This window comes from Citrus sinensis, chromosome 3 (assembly GCF_022201045.2).
Source record: "Citrus sinensis cultivar Valencia sweet orange chromosome 3, DVS_A1.0, whole genome shotgun sequence".
Lineage (NCBI taxonomy): Eukaryota > Viridiplantae > Streptophyta > Magnoliopsida > Sapindales > Rutaceae > Citrus > Citrus sinensis.
Window position 1 is genome coordinate 35,762,842 of NC_068558.1, and position 16,291 is coordinate 35,779,132.

Consider the following 16,291-nt stretch of genomic DNA (forward strand, 5'->3'; position numbering starts at 1 on the left):
GTTTACCTCCTTTCTTCTTCAAAGTGAGTGAGAATGCACACGATTTTAACTTATGTACTCTTATTCCTATGTATTATATATAAATGTGTCGGTAATACTATAGTTATAAACTGATGGGACATGATCATATTTACTCATGACAACATAAAATGTCGCAATAGAGGTGTCTATATACACATTTGGAGTAGCATGTGAGCTCAGCGACAAGTATAGCAGGCAATCCTACTCTCACACTGGCGTTATATCCGTCTTTATCACGTTGTTGATAGAAGTACTGGCCAAAATGTCCAATACTTTCTCTGCAAGGTGACCATTTTCAAAGGAAATATATTATTGAAGATTTTGGCCAGCAGCAAATAAAATACTCTTTGTTGAAAGATATATATATATATAAAACGCCATGAAGATAGGTTTGAACATTGATTGGCTATTGGTGAAAATATGTGGGAATATTGGGAACCCAAAAAAAAAAAAAAATTTCCATGAATAGGACACTAACTTTCCAAATAATTTTAGCATATTCGCACATTTTATTAGTAGACCCTCAAACTTATAATTTTCATATTATAAGAAACTACTTTTTCTTTCTCCTTTAAAATGGTTTACTATAATATAGGATTTTTCGACTGAGAAATCAGGGTTATTTTCGTGGGCAAAGCCTCGGAAATACACATTTGCCTTTAGAAAAAGTCATTTATGAATTCTAAGTTCGTAACAATACACTGGTGTCAACTTGAATATTGCGCTCTGTGTGAAAGTTGTTTCTTTGGTGTTATTACCTGGGCCAAAAAAATGTGTTCCTTTATATCAAATCCTAGGGATGTTTAGAATTATTTCTTAAATAGTTACACATACATGAATGGAATACAAAATTTGTATTTTAAATGATGTTTGTATTCTAAATTATGTATCACCAATCAATGGCAATTATCTATTTGGTAATAATTGAATTTTTATATCTTCATTAAGAGATAATTTTAAAGCACTGATAAATGAACGGCATGTCATGTGCATGTATCACATCATTTGGGATTCAAACCTTATAAGCATGTAACAAATTGAAGGAAATTAGAAGATTAGTTGATCAATTATGATTCTGTTTAGCGGGGAAACAAAGGAACAATCATGACACGTTTCCACAATCATAAATAATTTCGGGGTTAGTCTATCTGTATATTAAAGATTATATATATATATATATATATATATATAGCCATTTGTCTATCGAACTTGATAGCTAAAAAGAAGCCACATGATCATGATCATGAATTGCGTACGCATAAATTACAACAGAGAAGTAATTAAAATTAAATCCGTCTAAAAATTATGCCGTAACTTCAAAGATTTATAAAATAAACAAGAAATATATATATATATATATATATATATATATATATATAGAGAGAGAGAGAGAGAGAGAGAGAGAGAGAGAGAGAGAGAGAGATGTTCTAGTCCGAAATTTTAAAGTGCGGAAATATGCGGGAAACCTTTAAAACCGCATGGTTTTAAAGGCTTAAACTCTAAGCCTTTAAAGCCATGCGGTTTTAAAGTTTTTCCGGACTTTCTCGTACTTTAAAATCCTTGACCAGAAAACTACTATATATATATATAGAATCGAAAGCCAATTACAAAATGATTTCATACAAAAAAAATTTCTGATTTCAAAGCTCTCATTGAAAAAGAAATCTGTGCTGATCTACCATCTGCTTTTTGGAATAGAAAACAACACTTGGTAGATTTACGTTATGAAAATTCTTTTGATGAAAGATAGATTCCCACTAAAGCCCGTCCAATTCAAATGAACATGGATTTAGAACAACATTGTAAAAGTGAAATCAGAGATTTAGAGTCTAAAGGACTCATTGTAAAATCTAGATCCCCATGGTCTTGTGCTGCTTTTTATGTAAACAAGAATTCTGAAATTGAAAGGGGAACACCAAGACTTGTTATAAATTATAAACCCCTTAATAAAGCATTGAAATGGATTAGATACCCAATACCTAATAAAAAGGATTTGCTTCAAAAACTCCATTCTGCTTTCATATTTTCAAAATTTGACATGAAGTCGGGTTTTTCGCAAATTCAAATCCATGCTAAAGACCGTTATAAAACCGCTTTTACTGTTCCATTCGGACAGTACGAATGGACAGTCATGCCCTTTGGTTTAAAGAATGCACCTTCGGAATTTCAAAGAATCATGAATGACATTTATAACCCTTTTTCCGAATTTTGCATTGTTTACATAGATGATATTTTAATTTTTTCTCAAACCATCGACCAACATTTTAAACATTTAAAGACTTTTTACTTTGCTACCAGAAAAGCTGGCTTAGCAATCTCTAGTTCTAAAGTCTCTTTATTCCAAACAAAAATCAGGTTCCTAGGTCACAATATTTCCAAAGGAACCATTACTCCTATTGAGCGCTCCCTTGTCTTTGCAGACAAAATCCTAGATAAAACTCAATTACAGAGGTTTCTAGGAAGTTTAAATTATGTACTTGATTTTTGTCCAAATATCAATAGGATGTCTAAACCTTTGCATGATAGATTAAAGAAGAATCCTGTTGCATGGACTGATGAGCATACTAGAATTGTTAAACTCATAAAGAATTCTGTTAAAAGTATTCCATGTTTATATCTTGCTAATCCTGCATTACCTAAAATAGTTGAAACTGATGCATATGATTTAGGTTATGGAGGCATATTAAAGCAAGTAGATAATAATAAAGAACAGATAGTCCAATATGTTTTTGCACATTGGAATGAATGCCAAAAGAATTATTCTACTATTAAAAAAGAAATTCTTTCAATTGTTTTATGCATTTCCAAATTTCAAAGTGACTTATTAAATCAAAAATTTTTACTTAGAATTGATTGCAAAGCTGCAAAACATGTTTTAGAAAAGGATGTTCAAAACATTGTATCAAAACAAATTTTTGCACGATGACAAGCTATTTTAAGTGTTTTCGATTTTGATATTGAATTTATTAAAGGTGATAAAAATTCTATTCCTGATTTTCTAACTCGGGAATTTCTTCAAAACAGATAATGCCGCCAAAAAGAAGCAACAAGGGAAAAGACATTGCCAAAGACATTGAATCTAAAGGTACTATTAGAGAACCCCAATCTTCTCCTCCTAAAGAAAAACTACTCTCCTCTGCCATGTCAATCAAGTCTTGGATTGACATGATCGAAGATGAGGAGGCAAGATCTAAAGCCCTTTCTACCCAAGACTAAGTTAACCAATGGATGAAATCCATTTCCAAATCTCCTGAGCTTATGCTTGCATTACAAAGCTTCTCCCAAAGCCAGGAATCTCCAAAAGAGATCTCTAAAAAAGAAAGCCCTAAAGAAATTACAAAATCCTCTCAAAATATTATTGTTTCTGGTGATAGTTCATCATCACAAATTATTCTTTCACAACTAACAAAGAAAACCTCGGTTTGGTTTGATAAAGCCCATTTCCAAAACATTTTAACTATCGAAGATGGGTTTTATCATGCTGACCCATTTCAGACACTTACAAAGTTTTTCCCTAAAGGCTGATTTTTTAAACCATGGGATTTAACAAAACCTCAGCCTTATTACCAAAGCATTTTGGAAGCCATTGAGTAGTTAAATTCAAACATTTTTATCTCAGTGACTCCCATTCTGAGCCGGCCTATTCCACGGCCACTATCCTAAAAGTCTTGAGCCCAAACCAGTGGGGCGACCAACTCCACAAATTTAAATCTTTCCCTCCAAATTTCCAAATGCGTTTACCACATTGCTTGACTTTTTCCTATTGGGATTATCAACAAGCTTGGTTTAACACATTCTTTATCCAAAATCCAAAGAAATCTCATTCATGGTTATTTTTCTTCAATTCAAAAATAACTGTCCAAAGCCTCCCAAATTGGTTTCAACAATGGTGGAACTTCTTTGGCCCAATACCCCAAATCCTAACTCCAAATGCCACTCATTGCTTAAACCTCTTCAAAGCTCATTATGTCCCTTCTGAATCAGAGAAAAGATTTCCTCCTTTTCTTTGCTTCTGTACAAATTTCTTCCTTCCATGGGTATGCATGTGGAATCTCAGACTTCATGCATAAGACACCCAACTTATTTTACAAAGAACATTTAAAGTAAAATGATGGTCAAAATTCGATGAACAGTCTAAATTGACTGACACCTTAATCCGAAATTGGCTCTCTGCCAAAGGATTTCTTGAACCAACCATTAAGCACTCCAAAGCCCAACAAACTTTTCTAACCCAAAAATCCAAAGCCCAATCTCTTTTAGCTAGTGCTAAAACTGAAGAAGAGTATTTTAAAGTTATGCAACAGCTTCTCGCCACGAGGTTTGAACCATCTGTTGCAAGTTCCTCCTCAAGCACCTCCGGAGATGAAGAGCCTTTTATTTCCCTTGGTGACGAAAATGAAGACGACTATTTTACCAGCTTTAATAATTAAATAGATTTGCTTTGGAACACGGTTGGTCAGGTTTTAATAAAGGTACGTGGCGTTGTATCTAGATCGATGCAGAGCCAGGTCTACCTTTGGAACCAGATTTGACTTAGAACAGATCAATATCCCGCACGTTCTAGTTTCCAGCCGATATACCAACTTTATTTACCAAATATTTATTAGGTTCTTTATGCAAGCCTAGCAACAAACATACATCTAAAGGCCAGGGTGCATACACAGTACCAGATCTGGATCCCAGAAATGGTGCTCTGAAGGATTGGAGAGAGATAACAACAAGGGAAAAGGCATTGCCAAAGACATTGAATCTAAAGCTACTACTAGAGAACCCCAATCCTCTCCTCCTAAAGAAAAACTACTCTCCTCTGCCATGCCAATCAAGTCTTGGATTGACATGATCCGGTTATGGAGGCATATTAAAGCAAGTAGATAATAATAAAGAACAGATAGTCCAATATGTTTTTGCACATTGGAATGAATGCCAAAAGAATTATCTACTATTAAAAAAGAAATTCTTTCAATTGTTTTATGCATTTCCAAATTTCAAAGTGACTTATTAAATAAAATTTTTTTACTTAGAATTGATTGCAAAGCTGCAAAACATGTTTTAGAAAATGATGTTCAAAACATTGCATCAAAACAGATTTTTGCACGATGATAAGCTATTTTAAGTGTTTTTTATTTTGATATTGAATTTATTAAAGGTGATAAAAATTCTATTCCTGATTTTCTAACTCGGGAATTTCTTCAAAACAGATAATGCCGCCAAAAAGAAACAAATTTTTTATTTTTTGCTTTGAAAGATATACTATCGTAATCGACAGTATATGGAGTAATAAGATTTATAAAAGGGGTTCCTAAAATGACAGCATGATGTATGCCATTTGTAAAAACAAAAGAAGTTCTAAACTCAAAATCATTATTATGAATTGAAGCTTCGACTTTAGAATTAACTTTAAGTTTTGAATTGTTGGCGGCAGAAAGCCTTTCTTTTGTTTTCTCATGAAATCTTTTGGGGACAATGTCCTCTCTGTTGGGAAAATATACTCTTTAAAAGCATATGTGTTTATTTAATTGTAATAAACAATTTTTCTGATTAATAAAATAGGTGAGGTATTTTATTCAAATATCTTAATTGCATTAATATTTGTATTAAAGTCCATTTAATCATATTATATGTATTTATGTGAGCACCATGTGGATTCACAGAAGACATAAATACAAGTTATCTTATGATTAAATAAATTTAGTTCGCAGTTGATAAATAAAGTTGGGCACTTTATTTAGGTATAGACTGTAATAAATTCATTGAATGATTTGTCTTAATCATGTATGAATTTGTTGATGTAGTACGACTACATTGAACAGGATCACATATGAGATTTAATTAACTTTGTAATAACTGTCAGACTTATTAAATCTCATAGGCATTGATTTTACTGTAATCTTAATCTTGAGTTAATTATGATTTCATGATTGTAATTGTTATTCCATTTGAGTTACCAATGGGCACGACACATCCTTGTGGTCAAGATTACTCGGTATCTTGGTGGGAGCAATTATGAGTATTGGAGTTATGGATTAACAATATAGAATTTGTACAACACATCTCTTTATGGGTTTTCGGCACTTGATCATAGAATTCTCTGGCCAGAGTGTGTCAACATATTTAATATGTTGAAAATGATCATTAGAGAAAACCAGTAAGGATCAAGGAATAAGATGTTATTAAATTGATTGGACAGTTGAGATATCAATTTAATTAACGATGTGGTACAAAGGATTGTGCAGTAAAGAAATCAATGTGGCTTGGGACGAATTATTATTCGAGCATACAATTATGGAAGTCAGTTCCAATCTTTTAGTGGAGTATATTTGGAATTAAATAATTAGGCTAGTTTAATTACAGGCCTAATTGTTATAGCCACTATTGTATGTTCCCAAATGATCCCCGGGTTAGCTCATTTAATTGACTGCACCATTACTGGACTAATAAGCAAGATAACTAACTATTTGGGTCAAAAGCCTAAATATATCATTTAGTGGGAGGCTCCATTTAATAAGTTTATGTGTAAGGGGCCTTATGTTATTTTACATGGTGGGTCCCCTATTAAGTGAAAAGTAACGTGAGTTTTATTTTGGGCATTCTTGGAGCCTAGGGTTTTCACTAAAGGGAGACATATAAGGCTTATTTTCTCTAAAGGAAAAGAGAGAAGCCACTTTATACAGATCAGAGAAAAAGATTTTTCTCTCTATTGTTGAGAGAAAAATTTTCTCATGCTAGTTGCTTTAGTAGTGATAAAGGCGCCCACACGTCAAGTGCAGATCGAACCTGAGTCATAACCTGGAAGATCATTGGAGACAGTTCGTGATCTAACAAGCGTGGTAGTGACGGATCGTGATCTAACAAAAGTGGTGGTGGCGGATCGTGATCTAGGAGCCTAAATCACTTCAGCGGAAAAAGCCAACTCATATTTTCAAGGTACGATTTCTGGATTACGTATTCCTATATATTATATGATTGCGGTCCTTAAAAGGTTTTATAAAATTTTAAAAACCTGATTTTTCCCCAACAATTGGTATCAGAGCATTCTCATATTAATATATAAGAATTTCGTATGAAATTAATCTTGAAATTTATGTATTAGAGTGGCACAATTTATTCAGATATATATTATTTGTTTAATATATGAATAAAACATGTTTTGGTTTGTCTTAATTCATGGTTAGATTTTCCGTTGTATTTTTCTTTGGATCTGTAACAATAAGGGTGGTTTTTTATCACCATGTTTCCCTCTTGATTTATTTTTACTGTTATAAAATTTTTGTAAGCCAAAATTGGTCTAGGAAATTTGTAAATTAATCTCGGATTTTCAAGATCGGAGCGACGGAGGCCGGAAATTTTGACAGCGGCAACCAGCAGCGCGCGGCCAGCAGTACATGCTGCCAGCAAGCGCGCGCTGCAAGCCAGCAACCAGCGCATGCTGCTCGCGCAGCCAGCAACGCACGCTGTGCGTGCAACAGCCAGCGCACGCTCGCTGTTGAGTGTTAGAAAATGCATATTTATAAAGGAGAAAACCGTCATTTTACACTTCAAGTCTTACTAACAACCCTTACTTTTATGTATTTAACCTTCTTGTGATTTAATTACATGTGTTTTATTTTAATTAAGTATTTTATGTATTTTAGGAACATTATAGTCATTTCACAATAAAGGAGAAATCAGACGGCAAAACGGACATCACTTTTGAACTCAGGACGGTCGAAAACCTTAGGAGGAGCATAAAAGGAAAAACGGCACTATTCACATGTACGGTACTATTCACGTGTACGGTACTGTATACGTTACTGTTCACAACACTGTTCACATAGACGGACGATGACGTGGCATTGACCGATGATGTGGCATTGACTGATGAGGTGTCACGATCCTGTTGGACTAAAATTCTTATATACTGTTGATGGTGACGTGGCAGCATATCAGTGGACGAAAAATCTCGCGTACGGTGCATGCATCATACAGGATTATTTTCAACCAAACCGCGTTACTGTTCATCCGGGTCAAACCGTGTTACTGTTCAAAGTCGGGTCAAACTGTGTTACTGTTTATCCGCGTGGTGAAACCGTTGACTGTTGACTGATGACGTGGCGCAATCCTGAGCATCCAAACTGTTTTTAATCCGATGGCCATGATTTACTCCATGTATCTATAAAAAGGGGGCCTCTCCCCCCTAATTTGATAGCTCTGAATCCATTTTTGGGATCAATTTTCTGTAATTCCTTCTCCATCTTGTATTTTCTTCGTATTTTAATAAATTTCTATTTTGCCCCTAATTCAATTATGCGTGGCTAATTTTCTTTCAAGCTTGGGTTGAAGATGAATTTTCAACATGTGTCATGGGCTTAATTTGGTAAATTTATTTTCTCTTCCCCTCTAGTTTTTGTGAATGTTTTGACTTCTCGTCGACAAATAATACTAATCTTGTCTAGTACTGCCTTGGTTTCACCGGCCCTCTAGTACAAGGTTATTATTATTTGGCACGATAAGCCCTTAGCACTATATTGATTAGAGTGCGGTTCATGAGGTGTGGATTCCCCCCTCATGATTTAATTGGCATTAATACGGATTATTTAGCCCATGATGCATGTTGATACGGATCCAGATACCCAAGTAAGTCAATTTAATAGATTTTCTCTTCAATTTATTCTCTCCATTGCAATTCCAATTTTAGAATTTATTCTCGCCATTTTAATTTAAGTATTAGCATATTCCAAATCATTTCCACCATAAATCCAACTACCCATTTATAAAATTAATTCTATATATAATTAAAATCCACCTCCTCGTGGGATCGACACTCGTCACCATTGATCTATACTACAATAGATTCGTGCGCTTGCGAGTACATATAAATTTGCACAACACTCGCGTGCAACAGCCAGCATATGCAGCAGGCAGCGCGAGCAGGAGCTTTCCGTGCAGCGCGAGGGAGGTTTTTGGCATGTTTCCGGTTTAGCACTGGAAACTGCAGTTTACCTTTTGAACTTAGTTCCATCTAAGTCAGTGCCTAAAACCCCAATAGAATTATGGTCAGGTCGCAAACCAAGTTTACGACATGTCCGTATTTGGGGATCACCAGCACATGTGCTGAAACCAAAGGCAAACAAAATGGATTCACGTTCTGAGGTTTGTATGTTTGTGGGGTATCCCAAAGGAACAAGGGGAGGTTTATTTTATAGTCCTCAAGATAGGAAAGTGATCGTGAGCACACATTTCACTTCCCTTGAGGAAGACTATATGAATAACTTCAAACCTAAGAGTAAGGTAATACTTGAAGAGCTGTCAGGTGATCAGGTTGATGCTCAGCTTTCAACGCCTGTTATAGAACAGGAAGAACAGCAACAACCAGATGATCAACACAGGATTAACCCTGAACATCCATCACTTTTAGAACCTCGTCGTAGTCGGAGGGTAACTAGGTTACCTGCGAGATACATGCTTTTGGGAGAAACCTATACGACTATCTCAGATGAACATGTACAAGATCCCACTAGTTACAACGAAGCTCTAATAGATAGAGATGTTGAATTTTAGAAAAAGGCTATGAATCAAGAAATAGAATCTATGTATTCCAATAAAGTCTGGGAACTTGTAGAGGCACCAAATGGGGTAAAACCCATAGGGTGCAAGTGGATCTACAAGAGAAAAAGAGGAGTAGACGGAAGGGTGGAAACATTTAAAGCAAGATTAGTAGCCAAAGGGTTTACTCAGAAAGAGGGAATCGATTATGAGGAAACTTTTTCTCCGGTTGCTATGTTTAAATCCATCAGGATTCTACTCTCCATTGCTGCAATGCTAAATTATGAAATTTGGCAAATGGATGTCAAGACTGCCTTTCTTAACGGGCATCTTGAAGAAAACATCTATATGCAGCAACCAGATGGATTTATACAAAAAGGCCAAGAACGCATGGTATGTAAGTTGCAGAAATCCATTTATGGATTGAAGCAAGCATCCCGGTCATGGAACATCAGATTTGATCAAGCGATTAAATCGTTTGGATTTATTCAGAACATTGATGAACCATGTGTGTACAAGAAAATTCAAGAAAAATATGTAGCCTTCCTAATTCTTTATGTAGACGATATTCTCCTAATTGGAAACGATATAGGAGTATTGACTACAATAAAGAGTTGGTTAGCAAAACAATTTGATATGAAAGACCTGGGAGAGGCAAGTTATATTCTTGGTATCAAGTTACTACGAGACCGGAAGAATAAAACTTTAGCCTTGTCTCAAGCGGTTTATATCGATAAGATATTGGCTAGATTTAGCATGGAAAATTTCAAGACTGGTTTATTACCATTCAGACATGGAATTACATTCTCTAAGGATCAATCACCTAAAACATCTGAAGAGATAGAGAGAATGAGACGAGTTCCCTATGCAAAAGCTGTGGGAAGTCTCATGTATGCCATGCTTTGCACTAGGCCAGACATCTGTTTTACGGTAGGGATGGTTAGTAGATATCTATCTAATCCTGGACCTGAACACTGGACTGCGGTCAAGCATATAATGAAGTATCTGAAAAGAACTAAAAATTATATACTTGTGTATTCTGGTGATGAACTCATTCCAGTGGGTTATACTGATTCTGACTTTATGTCAGATAAGGATTCCAGAAAATCAACTTCCGGCTATGTGTTTACATTGGGAAGTGGAGCTATTAGTTGGAGGAGTGTGAACCAATCTTGTATCGCAGACTCCACAACTGAAGCTGAATATGTGGCTGCATCCGAAGCTGCAAAAGAAGCTGTATGGCTCCGCAAGTTCCTACAAGATCTTGAGGTGGTACCTGCTGTAACTGCACCCCTGAAACTATTTTGCGATAATAGTGGTGCGGTAGCTCAATCTAAGGAACCAAGGAACCACAAGAAACAAAAACATATTGAGAGGAAGTATCATCTTATAAGGGATATAGTGCAGAGAGGTGATGTGGAGGTTACTCAGATTGCGTCACAGCAAAACTTGTCAGATCCTTTTACTAAGGCCATACCTGGGAAACCTTTTAACTTGCACTTAGAATCCATGGGCATGCGTGAGATGCCAAATATGCTTTGAGAGCTAGTGGGAGATTGTTGGGAAAATATGCTCTTTAAAAGCATATGTGTTTATTTAATTGTAATAAATAATTTTTCTGATTAATAAAATAGGTGAGGTATTTTATTCAAATATCTTAATTGCATTAATATTTGTATTAAAGTCCATTTAATCATATTATATGTATTTATGTGATCACCATGTGGATTCACAGAAGACATAAATACAAGTTATCTTATGATTAAATAAATTTAGTTCGCAGTTGATAAATAAAGTTGGGCACTTTATTTAGGTATAGACTGTAATAAATTCATTGAATGATTTGTCTTAATCATGTATGAATTTGTTGATGTAGTACGACTACATTGAACAGGATCACATATGAGATTTAATTAACTTTGTAATAACTGTCAGACTTATTAAATCTCATAGGCATTGATTTTACTGTAATCTTAATCTTGAGTTAATTATGATTTCATGATTGTAATTGTTATTCCATTTGAGTTACCAATGGGCACGACACATCCTTGTGGTCAAGATTACTCGGTATCTTGGTGGGAGCAATTATGAGTATTGGAGTTATGGATTAACAATATAGAATTTGTACAACACATCTCTTTATGGGTTTTCGGCACTTGATCATAGAATTCTCTGGCCAGAGTGTGTCAACATATTTAATATGTTGAAAATGATCATTAGAGAAAACCAGTAAGGATCAAGGAATAAGATGTTATTAAATTGATTGGACAGTTGAGATATCAATTTAATTAACGATGTGGTACAAAGGATTGTGCAGTAAAGAAATCAATGTGGCTTGGGACGAATTATTATTCGAGCATACAATTATGGAAGTCAGTTCCAATCTTTTAGTGGAGTATATTTGGAATTAAATAATTAGGCTAGTTTAATTACATGCCTAATTGTTATAGCCACTATTGTATGTTCCCAAATGATCCCCGGGTTAGCTCATTTAATTGACTGCACCACTACTGGACTAATAAGCAAGATAACTAACTATTTGGGTCAAAAGCCTAAATATATCATTTAGTGGGAGGCTCCATTTAATAAGCTTATGTGTAAGGGCCTTATGTTATTTTACATGGTGGGTCCCCTATTAAATGAAAAGTAACGTGAGTTTTATTTTGGGCATTCTTGGAGCCTAGGGTTTTCACTAAAGGGAGACATATAAGGCTTATTTTTTCTAAAGGAAAAGAGGGAAGCCACTTTATACAGATCAGAGAAAAAGATTTTTCTCTCTATTGTTGAGAGAAAAATTTTCTCATGCTAGTTGCTTTGGTAGTGATAAAGGCGCCCACACGTCAAGTACAGATCGAACTTGAGTCATAACCTGGAAGATCATTGGAGACAGTTCGTGATCTAACAAGCGTGGTAGTGACGGATCGTGATCTAACAAGAGTGGTGGTGGCGGATCGTGATCTAGGAGCCTAAATCACTTCAGCGGAAAAAGCCAACTCAGATTTTCAAGGTACGATTTCTGGATTACGTATTCCTATATATTATATGAGAGCGGTCCTTAAAAGGTTTTATAAAATTTTAAAAACCTGATTTTTCCCCAACACTCTCTTATGCAATTCAAATCGGCACCAGTGTCAAAAAGGGCAATGGAGTCAATTGCAAAATCATTAGAAAAAATTAGGGTAATTTTAATTAAATATTTTCTCGTAGTGATTTGCTTTAAAACAAATAGAAAATCATTGGGTACATATATATATATATATTTTCAATCAATATGGAGCTCCATCTTCATACTGCCACAATTTGATTCCCAGCAAAACCATCCGCGGACAATCCTGCAGCATCAAGGCGCAGGGCAGGATTAATAAAGCCAATGTTGAGAAAACCATGGAAATTATGAAGAAATATCTGCGTAGAATCACAAATTGAGACTTGTTTCGGATCAGCAACAAGCTAAATGCACCAGTGAAGGAGAAGGCATCAAACATATACGGGTGGCCCTCCATTTATGTAATTTTGAGGAGGCATCAAACATAAACTTGAGCCATAGAAATTGTGAAATACAAAGTTGCCATCATGAAAGTAGTTTGTTTCTCAGAATCCATCTCCTTCCTCTTCAAATCCATTTTGGTTCCGCAGTGAAGAAACAGATGAGCAGTAAACAAAACTATAGTTGTTATTTTATTTTAATTCATATCGCCGGCTGGTGAGATTACTGCTAGGAAAGGTTACACTCTCGTGCCTTTACTAATTTCTGTGCACTTATCTCCAGCAGAAATGATGCAAATTTCAGCTTTCCGATTATCATTGCCATCGAGTTGGAACTTGGTTAACAATCAAGCATCCCTTGTGCGATATTCAGCGGGTTCTCAAGTTCTTCGAAAGCTGATGTTCGCTCGCGGAGCTGATACTAATAGTATGGTTAGCTCTCGTCAGAGTTCTCTAAATGATCATTTCTATATACAAATATCTGATTATCATCATCACTCCGCGGGTTCAATTGATTCTTCACTTTTCCAATCACATAATGTTACACATTATGATGAAAATCGTGTACTTGTGCCGTACTGTGATGAATCATTATTATCCCACCCCGAGAGCGACTCTAGAGTAATTCCATCACTGTGCCATGGAACTGGACTCGCCGAGACATTTCTCATGATGCTTGCTGAAACAGCTTCAATTTTACGGACACCGTCAAACGACAGCAACTGGCTCTCGTGTAATGATCGATTAACTCGAATCCTCTCCGATTTTTCTACGGCTTGCAACATCATAGGATTTCTTTGTTTCATTTACAATATTTTTCTCTTTGGCCGTAAACATGGAATAGTTGTGAGAACCATTAGAGGAATAGGTTATGTAGTCACTGCCTTTGGAAACTTAGCAGTCATGGCCGTGAGATTGCATGATAATCTTAACTTGTGGATCGCGGCTGCTGCTTGTATAGCAGCTTTGCCTGCCTTGGCCCGCACGTTCATGAAATGAATTTATTGATTATATATATGCATACATACCTGCTAGGCAGATTTTTCCATACAATGTTGAATAGATAGCTGCAAGACAGTCGAGTATATTATTTGTTAGGGTAAAAGCTCGTTTAGTCCCTATATTTTAAAGTTAGTGCCCGTTTAGTCCCTATATTTTTAAAAATACCTCAAACCATCCCTACCATTAAATTATTGACACTTTTACCATTATATTTTGTTCCTTTTAACTTATTTTTATAATAGTGTCCTATTATAATAATTTTTAGACATTATTAAAAAGAAAAAAATAACCCTATTATAATAATTTTTTTAGACATTATTAAAAAGAAAAAAATAAATTACCAGTTTAAAAACAAAAAATAAAATAAAATAAAAAAAATATATTAATTTTTGTGGAACACACCCTTGAGTTAAAATATTAATTTTTCTAAAAAAATTGATAATGTAATTTTTTACGATATTAATTTTTTAGACATACGTGAGCTTCCACAAAAATTAATATATACCTTTTTTGTTTTTATTTTATTTTTGAGTTTAATTTGATAATTTAATTTTTTATTAATATCCAAAAAAGAAACATTATTGTAAAAATGTAATATTGTAAAAGCAAGTTAAAAAAAAAATGGCATAAGTGTCAATATTTAGTAGCAGGGACGTTTTGAGGTGTTTTTAAAAATACAGGGACTAAATGGACACTAACCTCATAATATAGGGACTAAACAAGCTTTTACCCTATTTGTTAAATCCAAATTTTAGAATGTACTTACGAACATTAGTAAAGGGGCGGATTGAGGTCATCACTAATGGGGCTTAAGCTCTCTTTACGTAAAATATTTTTTTTAAAAAAAAGAAAAAATTATTTGAGTTACTAATTAGTTTTGTTAAATCCATTTTGTTGGATAAAATAAATTCTTAAAAATAAACTGAAAATTATTTAAGTTTCTAATTAGCCTGTTAAATCTGTTTAAAAAAAAGAAGAAAGAAACTCCCCCTTAAGTCTATAAAATTAGTTCTCATAGACCCATTAAATTTAAACTTTAACCTTAAAAATGATTAAACCCCATAATTTGATTTAAAAAATAAGTCTATAATAACGCATATGAATAGTTTTACTATTATTTAATTTAACACCATTAAACTATTAAAATAAGTTCTATAAACTCATGAAAATTTTTAATTTTCACATCTTGTTACGTAATCAAGCTGGTAAATCATTTCTTTGTACCTGCCCACATAGAAATACACCTCATAATTAATTTTTAATTATTTTACCATTGTTAGATAACAATAATGAAGACTATTAAGTTAAACAAGTCCGCTAAGAGGTGTAAAAAAACTGCAACATTAGCGAATTAAGTATGAATTTGATTGATTCTTCTATTCAGTTCTATAGGCGATTAATTCTTAAACATATTTTTCCAGTTCCATAGAAACATTTTCTGAAATAATATAATATCATAAAATTTTAAAAATAACTGACGGAATTCAAGCAATTTCTTTTAGTTGCCGAGTTCAAAAACCCAAATAATTTTAACTCAAACTTACAATTTCAATATAGGTGACGTTTGTTTTTTTATCTGAAATCTGAATAGACCTGAATTAATCTGAATTTTGAATAGATCTGAATGTCTGAATCTGAATAATATGTTTATTTTTTTGTCTCAATCTCGAAAAATAAGTATTAAGTTGTTTATTTTTTTCAACTTAAAAAGCTGAAAATATGTACTTTTACATTTGTATCCTTATTAAATTTGAATGTGAAATAAATAATAAATTAAATACCACAATATTTTAACATTTACAAGTAAAACTATATTCAAGTGAATACATAATTATTTTAAAATTTTAATATATAAAATACCATAAATTTTAAATTTTATCGTATATAATATAAGAAAGAAAAAATAGGGAAATTTTTATGTGGGGTAAATGTCTATGGGTGAGCTTTGGGATAGACATGAAAAATAAATTATAAAGCAGGGATATTTTTGACATTAGCAAGTAATTGACTTAATTCAGATTTCTCCATTAAGTAAAAAGTTAAAAAAATTGGCTTATTTTATTAAGTCAAAATTATCTAAAAAGTCTCATTAAGTTATAAAAACAAACACCTCTAATTAACTTAAATAATTAAGTTAAGTCATTTTAAGGGCCAGTTTGGGAATGCTATAGCTTTTAAAATAATTGCTGTTAGCTGTGCTGTAGAAATAATCAGCTGTGAAGAGAATCAGTTAAGTGTTTGGTAAATTTTGTTTTAAGAA

At 33.8% G+C, this 16,291-nt stretch overlaps 1 protein-coding gene across 1 annotated transcript; it reads left to right on the forward strand.

Annotated features, from left to right (window-relative positions):
• The first annotated feature begins 9,132 nt into the window (after positions 1-9,132).
• On the forward strand, positions 9,133-11,085 carry LOC127900797 (uncharacterized). The gene is made up of 3 exons (XM_052436031.1): positions 9,133-9,424; positions 10,727-10,866; positions 10,951-11,085. The coding sequence occupies exons 1-3, from the start codon at positions 9,133-9,135 to the stop codon at positions 11,083-11,085; spliced, it is 567 nt and encodes a 188-aa protein (XP_052291991.1).
• Positions 11,086-16,291: the final 5,206 nt, after the last annotated feature.